General features: G+C 48.1%; 2 protein-coding genes across 2 annotated transcripts; one reads left to right on the top strand and one right to left on the bottom strand.

The window, feature by feature from the left end:
* Positions 1–1,057: 1,057 nt before the first annotated feature.
* On the bottom strand, positions 1,058–4,678 carry LOC122387336. The gene is made up of 3 exons (XM_043377447.1): positions 4,231–4,678; positions 2,894–3,006; positions 1,058–2,446 (listed from the first exon to the last, which is right to left on the bottom strand). Exons 1-3 carry the CDS (start codon positions 4,556–4,558, stop codon positions 2,327–2,329), a joined length of 561 nt encoding a protein of 186 aa, XP_043233382.1. The 5' UTR covers positions 4,559–4,678; the 3' UTR covers positions 1,058–2,326.
* A 3,034-nt stretch (positions 4,679–7,712) lies between these two features.
* On the top strand, positions 7,713–11,501 carry LOC122387335. Its single transcript, XM_043377446.1, has 2 exons — positions 7,713–9,244; positions 11,128–11,501. The coding sequence occupies exon 1, from the start codon at positions 8,149–8,151 to the stop codon at positions 9,208–9,210; it is 1,062 nt and encodes a 353-aa protein (XP_043233381.1). The 5' UTR covers positions 7,713–8,148; the 3' UTR covers positions 9,211–9,244; positions 11,128–11,501.
* The last annotated feature ends 1,243 nt before the right edge of the window (positions 11,502–12,744 follow it).

The raw sequence follows: 12,744 nt of genomic DNA, 5'->3' as shown, positions 1-12,744 counted from the left end.
AGCATGGACTTCAGGACTTCGCAATGGGCGCCTCTCGTCTTAAACTGTCAAAACGGTACACAATCCTTCATATAAGGCCTGGAGTACTTTGGATGAGGTCACCAAAGGTCAATGACCTTCAGGTGACCTTGACACCCACCCTAATGCATGGGAGCAACATCAAATCACATGTTTGAACGTTTGAAACCACGAAAAGCTTGCAAACGCGCGGCTAATGCGAGCCGACATACGCCGAATCGCGATTCCGGCCAAACATGGTCTCGGAAAAGAAGTCACAGGTCAAAGGTCATTTGGGTCAGGGTCATAAAATTTTCAGGGTAGGTGTAAAATTGATCAATGCGAGGGTACTGAAAGTTTCGTCGCGATCGGCCGCTTTTTACGCGAGTTATTCGCGAAAAACTTTAGGGGGGTTGCATCAACCCCCCCCCCCTGTGCCGGCGAGGGTTAAAATGCATATTTTATCGATTTATTCTTCATATGATCATTTGTAATATAATAATATAGTTTCCATAATACCTAATGGTAAAATAATTTCCATAATAACTTTGAAGCATACTAAATCTGTGGTACCTTTATAATGTTAAGAATAGCTCACTAATAACTGTTTGAATATATTTCGTTTGCTGTATCATTTGACGGAGGATCCATTTTCTATGTCGTCCCGGAATATGCTGCTAAAAATCAAATCTTCGGAACTGCTACGACATCTTAAAGTTGGGTCGTAGGATGAATCCTAGGACTTTTGACATGAATACCAAATTATCTTAAGATTGTCAACGTGAATTAGAAGTATCCTAAATATCCAGACTGATCGTACGATAAAAAGTTAAGATGGTCAACATGAATACCAAATCGATCGTACGATGAAAACTGATCGTAAGATGTCGACGTGAATACGGGCCCAGACGCAGAACTTGCCGAAACTCACGCAACAGTTTCGATAGTTCTTCTGAAGCCGGATATGTTTGGGAAAAATGAACTATAACGGTATTTCGGGATCTGGCCGCCTATCTGGCCTGTGCGCACAGCGCTGTCCGATTGGGACAAGGCGGTGAGATCCCTCAGCTCGAGTTTATTTCATCAACATGGTATGGTCAGCCCAACAGCATAGACAGGTGATATCGGTCAAACGTAACACGGCGGCGTCCCAGTTGGGAGGGCGCACCGCCGCCGTCGGCACGCAGAGGCGCGCGCGCCGCGAGACTGACGGCGGCCGGCCGGGCGCACACGGAGGGAACCAGCGGCGCACACGGAGGGAGCCAACGGTCCAACCACGTATGGCGACGACGGGGCGGCCAAGGACACTCGGCCAACGTTCAGACCTGGAGACCCGCGGACCGCGCATGATCTGAACAGACTGTGCGGTGAACCGGGCCGCTCCGAGGCGGCGCTGGGGCCGCTGTGTACCGCGCTGGACGGACACTGTCCACGGCACCTCGACAAAGGCACCCGGGAAATCGCCGTCACAGCGCGACCGGAGACCACCGAACGCCGGCCGACGCGCCAGCAGCGGCGGCGCCGGCGGCGACCGGCTCCGGCCGGCGCCAGATGGAACTAAAGTCTAAACCGCGCAGGCGGACACTGCGGGCTCCGCTGCAGACGGCGCCAGCGGGCGCCGACGGAAAACTTTGTACAGTTAGCGGCCGGCGTCAGCTCACTGAGCAGCCAGCTATGTACAATTGGCGGGGACATAAGCAGCACGGTCATATCCACCACACGGGTTGTTAACTAAATCACAAACACATCACATCGCTATTTGCATATTCATTTGAGTCGTTGCGTTGAGGTATTCTATCAGTCATTCTTAATTTTGATGCTACCGATATATTAAACAGTCAAGTATTCGATCAAGGCTATGACGGTACAATCGCGACTGCATGAAAACCCCAACTAGGCGGTATCTATTTCAGAAACTACACCAAACACATTGTGTGCCATAGTTCGTCCAGTGAGATCTCAGGAGTTCAGTTAGCTACCCGATGAAATTGCGGACATGCTCCAAAATGCGTAGTTCATTCAGCATTCAAACCGATCGCGGGAGAGCCACACTGCACAACGATCCAACTTATAACTCAAACTGTCCAAGGCGACCACAGCGTAATCTCCGGGAGCGCTGAGGCACTGAACCGGCAGCCCTAAAACCACGCCTGCGTTGGGCTCCCCCTAGCGAAACTGTGGAGGATCATTCATAACGTCTCTTCACTGGCAAAAGTAGCGAGCGGCGCGTGCACCTGATGACTGGCGGGCCGCGCGCGGCAAGACATTGAGCACGGCAGTGGTCGGTGCTGCAGCCGCTCCCTGGTCGCCGGCCCGGCGAGCTGGCGGCTCACGGACGGCCAGAGGCGGGCCGCGGCCGGGCCGTCGCCCCTCGGACCGTTCCGAACTCAAACGGTCGCCCGATCAGCGTCCAGATGTAGTGGCGTCGGGCCGGCAGCGCGCCGGGTGCCTGCGGCCGGCCGCGGCGGTGTCAGTCAGCCGGCTCTCAGGCGGCCCATAGCCAAATGGCAGCTGAATGGACCAGCAACAAGGGCCAACCACACCAAGGAAGATGAAATGGACGATAACAACTGTCACGGTAAATAGCATGGATTGAAAAATAAAACTATTCGAAAAGGGAATGATTCACCAACACTCTATTTGAAGCTCCACCCCAAGGTACGTAACTACGTCCCACAGAGCCCCATCCTCGGACAGCGCGGTCCTCTCGGTCCGTGGAGAGCGCCCCACTGGCCCGGCCAGGTCAGACTAGTCGGCGGGCGGCCCACTCACCGAGCGGGAGAGGCTCAGGGAGTCGGCGATCCCCACTCACCGAGCGGGAGAGGCTCAGGGAGTCGGCGGGCGGCCCACTCACCGAGCGGGAGAGGCTCAGGGAGTCGGCGGGCGGCCCACTCACCGAGCGGGAGAGGCTCAGGGAGTCGGCGAGCTGGCGCAGCTCCTGGCCCACGTCCAGCTCCACGGGCAGGCTGGACGCCAGCGCCGGGCCACGCGCCTCCTCCGGCAGCTCGGCTGCGCCCACACACACATGGTAGCCGCGTCAGTCAGCAGCACGAGGCAGTCGAAAAAAAAACAACACACACTGGCGGATCCAGACCTGCGTTTAGGGGCGGGGAGGGGGGCAACTCATGACAGGAGTCAAACCTAGGGTACCCCAAATCCTGTTTTCTCATCGGATTTAGGCCACTTATTTTTGTCACAGCCCTGAAACGATACTTTTTAACTAAAACAAAATGGTAGCCCACCCGACCCGTGCTTTATATTACTTTAAAAACACTTAAAATTGCTTTTGTTGACCAGTTAGCCCACTCCGGCCGGGTCGGTACTTGGCGCAGCCTTCACGGGCCGGGAGGTGTCTGTTGGACACCCCTGCCGTTTGGCCCCTGATCAAGCTAGAGCAGGGGTTGGCAACATTTTTGGGTGCGGGCCGGATATGAGCTTAGAAACAGCCGGTGGGCCGGAGCATAGTAAGGTTCCAATGTGCTTCAATGACGCACAAATTTTGAAAAATATGACAGCGGTACTTATGAATTTTTAGTTGTGACAGCTCACATGTCTTGATTTTTGTCATAGGATGAAACGTACCTGTTTCACACAGAATTTGGTTGAAGAAAAGGCGAGTCTGAGAAGATAAGGAATAGTTTTATTTATCCATTCTATTAGCTGATCAGATACCTCCCAACCAGCAAAATTGGTTTGTATCTGGTTTTACTCTGGCTGGCTCCAGCATTTTCACTCTGGCCGAAGAACTGGCAAGGTCTGCCTCAGCCAACAAAATAAGTCTGGGCCGTATTTGGTTTTACTCTGGCTAGCTGCGGCATCTTACTCCGGCCGAACCTCAGGAACTTCACTATCGAAGGCTGGAACTTACCAGCAATTAGTCATTTAAATGACCAATCCCGGTACATTTAGGGGGGGGGGGGCTAATTTATATTGCCGTCCCTGTCGAGTTTCGAGTGGGGGGGGGGGGGGCTTTAGCCCCTGCCGCCCCCCCCCCTGGATCCGCCAGTGCCAACACAAGCACAACAAAAACTATATCAAGGGAAGTACCCGTTCCCCTAAAAAGCACATTTTGTGCGCCCTGACTCACCACTGAAGGCAGCTGGGGCCGGCGGCTCGGCGCCCTGACTCACCACTGAAGGCAGCTGGGGCCGGCGACTCGGCGCCCTGACTCACCATTGAAGACAGCTGGGGCCGGCGACTCGGCGCCCTGGCGGCTCAGGCGCCCTGACTCACCATTGAAGGCAGCTGGGGCCGGCGGCTCGGCGCCCTGGCGGCGCCGGATGTGCCCGTGGTGCGCCGCCTCGCCGCCGTCCACCTGGTCGCCATCGGACTGGTCGCACGCCGCGGCGCCCTCCTCGCCAAAGCGGCGGCGGTGCTCGCGCTCGTCCTCGTCCTCTGAGCTGCAGTGGTGGCGCCGCACCAGCTCGGCCGCGGCCGCACTGCGACTCAGCTGGTACCGCCGGCGCAGCAGCACGCTCTCGGCGGGCGCCGCCAGGCCGGCCGGCCGGCGCGGGATTGCCATGGGCCGCGTGGCCGGCCGGCCGGCCGGCACCTCGGCCATCTCCAGCTCGAACCGCACGGCATCGGCCGGCGACGGCGCATACCTGGCAGTTCGCACAGACAGACCATCACCATCCAAACAGGACGAAAGCCACAGCCACCGACAAGATTTTGCCCAACACGTCCCGAGTAGGTACCGAGTAGGGGAAGCCGGGGGAAGCCCGGGCGCGGGGAAGCCCGGCCACCCCGTTTCCGGCTAAATTATTCACAATAAAATGCTCAACTGTTTGTCCTTTCAGCGTGGCAGCTAAGGTAACGCCAGCAAAAAAGTTAAGACTGACAAAAATTGCATATTGTTAAAGTTATAGCGCAAAAATGATATTTTAAGGGTTTTTAGCTAAAAAGTGAGATATGTTGCACTGTTAACCCGCGCGGGGCTGGGGTCTCCAGCCGAACGCGCGGGGCTGGGGGGGGTAAATTTTACCCCCCCCCCCTGTTATCTCCCGAACTAATGGTCCGATTTGGAAAATTCAAACGCCAATCGAAAGCTCTCATCACGAACTAATAAAAACATGTACTTAATTTAAAGTTTGAGGTCAAGGTCAAGGTCAGGTCAAGGGTACAAATTGCAAGTTTCTACAGTATCGGCCTTGCACCGTAGTTGCCGAAGAATGGAGTCATGGACTGAGACTGATCGCCCAAAACGTGTTCTTAGGCTACCAAGACAATATCCGTTGCATACAATATCATTCAGAGGTCAAGGTCAAGGTCAGGTCAGGTCAGGTCAGGTCACCAAAAAACAAAATATAGAAAAGGGCATGTGCGACACATGTTTTATGGGTCATTTTACTCATAGGATTCAATAGGCACACTCAATAAGTGATATGGACCACCTCTGGATGAATTTCAGGTCGAGGTCAGGTCAAGGTCAGGTCAAGTGAGGTCAAATTTTAAAGTTGGCTGTTAAGGCCTAAAAAGGTGTCTATCTGATGCAGTTTTTCACGGCGAATCGAATGGTGCTATTTTTGTTTCCGTACGAGGTCTAGAACTTCCAAAAAAGCCATTTTTTCAAAAAAATTGTGTGTCGTGACGTCATAAAATTTTGAATAACTCCCACATTTTTGAACCGATTCTTCTAAAATTTGGTATGTAGGTGCACATAGACCACTTCGCTGACATATATTCCGTTTTTTTCGATAGACTCAAAATTTTGGATTTTATAATGATTTTCCCAGAAAAGTCAGTTTTTTGAAAAATTTAGGCCAAAATCCAAAATTTTCAAAAAAAAAACGAGATAACCATTTGATAGACAAAGTAAAATTACGTATAACCTTTTTTGTTACGTCTTGATTCCTTTAAAAATGAAGATGTTAGCGGCGTTTGAACTTTTGCCGTTTTTGAGGCGAAAATGGCGAACATGACGTCACTAAAACGTCAATTTCTCAATAAATTTCCGACGGATTTCGCTCAAATTTTCAGGGAACGTGTCAAATTGATGTAAGAAAAGGTACTGAAAGTGTGGCGGCGCTGCGCGCCGCCGTTTTTGAGATATCGCAAAAATTCGCGAGGGGGGGGGGTAAAATTTACCCCCCAGCCCCGCGCGGGTTAATGTTATACCATACAGTACTAATATTTATACAAATGTTATGTAAGGACCGTTTAAGTGTTTGTAGTGAGGGGTGACGAGGCAGGCTGGCTTGACATTTTTTCGAATATCGCTGTTCTAAAATAAAAATTAGCACATTGGGGTAACACCGGGCGAGTGGCCAAGCTTACCCCCAACCGAGAGCAATGCCACTAAACCACTGTTTCCATGAGATAATAGGTACTGAGCAGGTTTGGTTTACACCTAGATCAAAGATAAATTTCGAAAATAAACATGTTATCATAGACAAAGCCAGTCATGTCACGTAAGGTCAACTAGGGTCAAACTACGTTTTTGCAGATAACGCGACAGACAATGAAGCTAGAGCTTCAAAAAATGGTGTCGTTGTGTTCTTCTTCATCAGCCGAGTCGAATGATATGCAATATGATGCATTAAGGTAAAAAGAAAAATAAATTTTAAGGAATTTTGAAATACACATTTTTTGTCAATTTTGCATCACGATTTTCATCGACCTGTACTGTACATGTAGTAGACGCTAGCTAAAATACCAGTTATGACATAAACTCTAAGATGTCCAGAGCTAATCAGTACCTTAATATTTCACTTTCCGTTAATATTTGGAAAACACATAATGGTTTCATCAACTCGTTGCAGGTAAAGCGCTGGGGAGGTGGCCGGCGTTACCCCTATGCCGGGCTTACCCCAGAAAAATCAGCACTTTTTTAAAACTCGATTTTCTCAACCTTATACTTATTCCACGAAACCGAATTTTTGGGAAAACACGGCCAATGAACTTAGCTAGCTAGCAGGATATCAACATTTTATACAGCACGTATGGTATGTAATAAAAATGAAAAAGAGCTTACTATGCCGGGCTTCCCCCGGCTTCCCCTACGAGTAAAATGAGGTAAGAACGGGACAACAGTCCCTCAAGAAGCATTGCTCGGGTAAACGTCCAATATATGTACTAGGTCTGGATTTAGAAACTATCATGCTCGAAGATAAAAGCCAACCCTCGCAGGACAGTGAGGCAGGAGTTCCGGTAAGGAAATAGTTCTACGAAACTTGGTGAGAGTAGACTACTCGGAGTCCGGAGGTTCTGTTCTGACGAACGCAAAGAGGGGGTGATGCGGATTACATCACTGACGAACATCTCGAATGGGTTGAATAATACGTTGATACAAAAAAAAACTTAACTTCGAGAGAAGTGCATAGTAAAGCTCTCATAGGCTGAACAACTCCGACTTTTCGGCCGGGCGAGGGGTGGTGACTCGTTATGTATTGGAGGTCTTCAACGGCGGTTCTAGGCGAAAGTTTTGCGGGGGGGGGGGGGTCACAGGTCCACCGACATACCGGACCTGGTAGGGGGTAGGGAGCGTCGAGTAGTCCTGCAGCACACGTAGTCCTGCAGCACACGAGTGGCAGCGTGAGCCACCAGGACACGGAGGTGGTTTCAGGGCCGAGCGCACCAGCTGGTTCTTGATGGTCTGTTTGTTGGTCCAGGTCACTCCTAGGTTCTGTTGGCCACTCTTGTGTACGATGGCCTGTACGGTTTGGGCTAGCTTGTCATCGATGAAAGGTAGAAATCCCACCAAGGAATCCCACCAACAAGACAGAAGCTGCCACGAAGCGGATCATCAAGGAGACGCTTAAAGGCAAACTTGATGAGAATGTGATCCAAGCGCTCCTCCCACAAAGCTCACGAACTGCTGAATTATACGGACTGCCAAAAGATCATAAACCGGGCATTCCACTGCGCCCGATTGTGTCAGCGTGTGGTGACCCACTGGACAAAATATCCCAACTACTGGAGAGAATCCTCAGCCAACTCCTTCAGTTTATTCCAGCCCACTCAGCAACACGCAGAAACATCCCCTACAAAGAAGCGACTGAGAGTGCAAAACGTCTGCTCGAAATTCACCATCAAGACATCAACACCTTCGGCCTGGAAGTTACAGACATCATCCACCTTCTGAACCACTGCCTTTCCAACAACTTCTTGAGATTTGGCGAAAAATACTATCGCCAAACAAGCGGTATCGCCATGGGTAGTCGTGTGGCCCCACCGCTTGCTATCATCTTTATGGACAGCTTGGAACGGGACTTCAACACCAGTGCCTCACACAAACCCGACCTATACATGAGGTATATCGACGATGTACTCGGAGTGTGGACCCATGGCTCTGCCAATCTTCAAGAGTATTTCCGTCACATCAACGACGCACATCCATCGATCAAGTTCACCATCGAATCGACTGACAAGACGCCATCCATTCCCTTCTTGGACACCAGCATCACAGTCGAACCCACGGGAAAGTACACCACTGAGCTGTACATCAAGCCCACATCGGCTGGTATCATACTACACGCTGACTCGGCACACCCGTGGAAAACCAAGCGAGCTGTGCTGCACTCCCAAATACGACGTGCCATCAACATCTCCAGTGACAACAGCGCTCGTGAACGCAGCATAGAGAAAATCAAAGACCTGTTCCTGAACAACGGCTACAACATGCGCACCATCAGCAGAGCCACCAGTTGCTGCCAGACCTCAAGACCAAGACCAAGAAGACGAGCAACGCCGGTAACAAGGCTCGTGTTACCTTTCATCGATGACAAGCTAGCCCAAACCGTACAGGCCATCGTACACAAGAGTGGCCAACAGAACCTAGGAGTGACCTGGACCAACAAACAGACCATCAAGAACCAGCTGGTGCGCTCGGCCCTGAAACCACCTCCGTGTCCTGGTGGCTCACGCTGCCACTCGTGTGCTGCAGGACTACAGGGCCGGTGCCACAGTTCCGGAGTGGTATACCAACTTACCTGCACGCTGTGCAACCGGAGCTACATCGGCGAAACCGGACGTCACATACGACTTCGCTACAATGAACATCTACGGGACGCGAAGAACCACCGTATGGACTCGCCGTGGGGCGACCACTTCAGAGATGACCACCCTCGATGTCGCCCAGAGCCCCAACACATCGCGGCCAAGATCCTACAGACATGCAACACCAGCAGAGACAGAAAAATAGCAGAGTCGCTATGGATAAGGACATACCGACCAGCCCTAAACACCAACATCGCATCTTGGGCAGTTCTGTGATTAGTGTGAACTGTCAGACTGAGACGTGATAGATGTTGGGATAGTTGATATAGATAGACAAATTGAATTATAAGTGGAAAACAATGGGAACTTTTTTGGTTATATTACTTTAAGTTGGCTACACATGTGTTTCGATATACATCTTTTTCAAGCCATAAAGACAAAATAAAATGTAAATAATTCGCCTAAACATCAAAGTTGTCAAAATAGTTTGCGGCACAGATTAAAATTCAAATAGCAATGCTTCACACCCGTCGCTTCTCACTTTGCACTTCTAGTTTTTAGATCGTGCAAAATAAGTTCAGCCGTAAATCTGCTCAGTTTCACTTTTCCTGCATTACCATTTAGATTGTCAAAGATGTGAATATAAGCTGCTTCTACAGCCTGCCTATGCTTCTTTGTCAAACCCCTACTTAACACAGACATATCATCCCAGTTGGGGAGATGTCCCGCCTCATCTACGTGTTGCACAAGGGCGTTGGACAGACGGTGGTACCTAAGGTCACTCTTATGCTCCTTTTGCCTGGTTTTAATGCCCCTGTATGTTTCACCGACGTAACATTTATCACATGCACCACAAGGAATTTTGTAAACGACACTATCCTCATTAGTAGAACCTTTCTTCTTCGTTTGCACAAGGTTTTTAATGGTCAGGCCCGCTGGGGATGAAATATTGATAGTTTCCCTTACAAAATTGTCCACAGTTTCTACTTCTTTTGATGCTGGGACTGAGAGATACCTCCTCTTGCTATTCCTTGTGGCGTTTGAAGCTCTAGCTCGTATTTTGACGGCCCTCTTCTCTAGCTGACATAAAAGACCTGGCGGGTACTTGAGTCCAATAAATACTTCTTTAATGTAGTTCAGCTCGTCCCTGATAAATTCTTCTGAGCAAATGCGAAGTGCTCGAAGATAAAATCCCAGCACGACTCCAGTTCGCGGTTCGTGCAGAACCGAGCAGCCAGAGACTCGGGTTGCCCACTCGGGAAAAGCCCACCAACAAGAATGACCTGATACACTTCTACTCGGCGCACAGCAGTCGAACAAAAACTGGAGTCGTGCTGGGATTTTATCTTCGAGCACTTCGCATTTGCTCAGAAGAATTTATCAGGGACGAGCTGAACTACATTAAAGAAGTATTTATTGGACTCAAGTACCCGCCAGGTCTTTTATGTCAGCTAGAGAAGAGGGCCGTCAAAATACGAGCTAGAGCTTCAAACGCCACAAGGAATAGCAAGAGGAGGTATCTCTCAGTCCCAGCATCAAAAGAAGTAGAAACTGTGGACAATTTTGTAAGGGAAACTATCAATATTTCATCCCCAGCGGGCCTGACCATTAAAAACCTTGTGCAAACGAAGAAGAAAGGTTCTACTAATGAGGATAGTGTCGTTTACAAAATTCCTTGTGGTGCATGTGATAAATGTTACGTCGGTGAAACATACAGGGGCATTAAAACCAGGCAAAAGGAGCATAAGAGTGACCTTAGGTACCACCGTCTGTCCAACGCCCTTGTGCAACACGTAGATGAGGCGGGACATCTCCCCAACTGGGATGATATGTCTGTGTTAAGTAGGGGTTTGACAAAGAAGCATAGGCAGGCTGTAGAAGCAGCTTATATTCACATCTTTGACAATCTAAATGGTAATGCAGGAAAAGTGAAACTGAGCAGATTTACGGCTGAACTTATTTTGCACGATCTAAAAACTAGAAGTGCAAAGTGAGAAGCGACGGGTGTGAAGCATTGCTATTTGAATTTTAATCTGTGCCGCAAACTATTTTGACAACTTTGATGTTTAGGCGAATTATTTACATTTTATTTTGTCTTTATGGCTTGAAAAAGATGTATATCGAAACACATGTGTAGCCAACTTAAAGTAATATAACCAAAAACGTTCCCATTGTTTTCCACTTATAATTCATGTTGGGATAGCCTCATGACTGTTAGATCTTTTGGCTTTTGAGATGCTTAGTTAGATGTTTTATTAAATGCCGATGTTTGAATGAATCATTGAATGGTTGATTATAGGTATGATTAAATGGAATATTGAATGGTTGATTGATAGATGGTTGAATGGACGACTGTGGGTCTGATTGATTTAATGGTTGAAGGGTTGCTTGATTGGATGATAAAATCGTTGTTTGTTTGATTGAATGACTGCTTGATTGTATGATAAAACGTTTGATTGAATGATTTGGAATGGATATTTGAATGGTTTGTCGACTCCATGACTGAATGTAATGGGTGTAACTAGTTGATTGAACAATTGGATGAATGGCTAGTTTGTTGGCTAGACAATCGATCTATCGAGTAGTTGGTTGTGTACACCTTGCATGTTAGTTGTAATTATATTGTGTGTTTCTAAGATGACTAGCATAGTTATTCGTTGGGTCACAAGTGATCTCATACAGTTGTATTTGGTTACGCTACCTTATGTATACCTGTTATTTTAGTCTTGCGTTGATTAAAAGAGGCCGTTCTACTTATATTGATATGGCACGAGAATGTGACTAATATTCGTTGGTGGGATCAGTGTATTCGGCGCTTTTGTGACGTTCAATTATTTGTACATTTCTGTGGCTTGTATAGTTAACTTTTTGAACTGAAGAAGGAATGTTTCCGAAATATATTCATTGATTTAAGGCTAATTTTTGGATTGTTTAAAGATAGTGAGCATAAGGTTATTCTTCTACGATATTCAATAATGCTGCTCATTTTAGTACTTCGCCATCTTATTACACTTTTTGAGTTATATTGCATTACATTTTTTCACTTCGGTATGTAACGGTGAGTTTGATGGCCTAGGTATAACTCAAGAACGGGTTAAGCAACCAACAAAAAGTAAACAACACTAAGCTTGCGATGAATCAAAAATTAATATTACTCAAGTTATTAATATTACTCATTAAATATTACTATTTAAAAATTCCAAAGAGAAAATTTCATTGTTGAGCAAAAGCCTTAAGCTTTTTTCATTTGCCTCTAATGACTTTTGGGACCAAAATTTTTCACATTTTTACTTTTTCAAAATAATCTTCATGTCATTGCAAATCGACATGCAAAAAATTAGAAAGGTGTTCTTTCTATAAGTTCCTCATTTTCCCGCAAACAAAATGGGTTTCGGAGGGGTTGATACGACCCCAGCACGCCGTTTCGCTATAATAGAGCTAGAGCCTCGCGGAAAAAACGAGCGTGTGTGCCGTTACAAGTCGCAGCGATTGGTACCCGATTTTAAGGTCTCAGGTTAACCGGTAGCGTCAGGTCAGGTCACGTGACTGAAGTTACGGGTTCGGTTTTTAGTAAATAACTTCGCAAAAAATGGCCGCAGAGCCGCGATTTTGGCATCATTGTGTTGGTCTAGTCAAGGTGCATCGAATGGTATACTTTTTGCTAGGGTGAAGTCAACTTAAGTAGTTGACCTCGGGTCAAGGTCAGGTCAGAGCCCCTCAGGTCACGAAGCTGGGCAAAGGGTATCATATGGCATATCATTCGATTCGGAAGGTCTTCCCGAGTCCATTGGTGGCTTTCCCGACTCTCTA

The sequence above is a fragment of the Amphibalanus amphitrite genome, unplaced genomic scaffold, assembly GCF_019059575.1.
Source record: "Amphibalanus amphitrite isolate SeventyFive unplaced genomic scaffold, NRLGWU_Aamphi_draft 000282F_arrow, whole genome shotgun sequence".
NCBI lineage: Eukaryota > Metazoa > Arthropoda > Thecostraca > Balanomorpha > Balanidae > Amphibalanus > Amphibalanus amphitrite.
The sequence above is the reverse complement of the archived record's forward strand: the minus strand, read 5'-3'. Positions and strand labels throughout refer to the sequence as shown.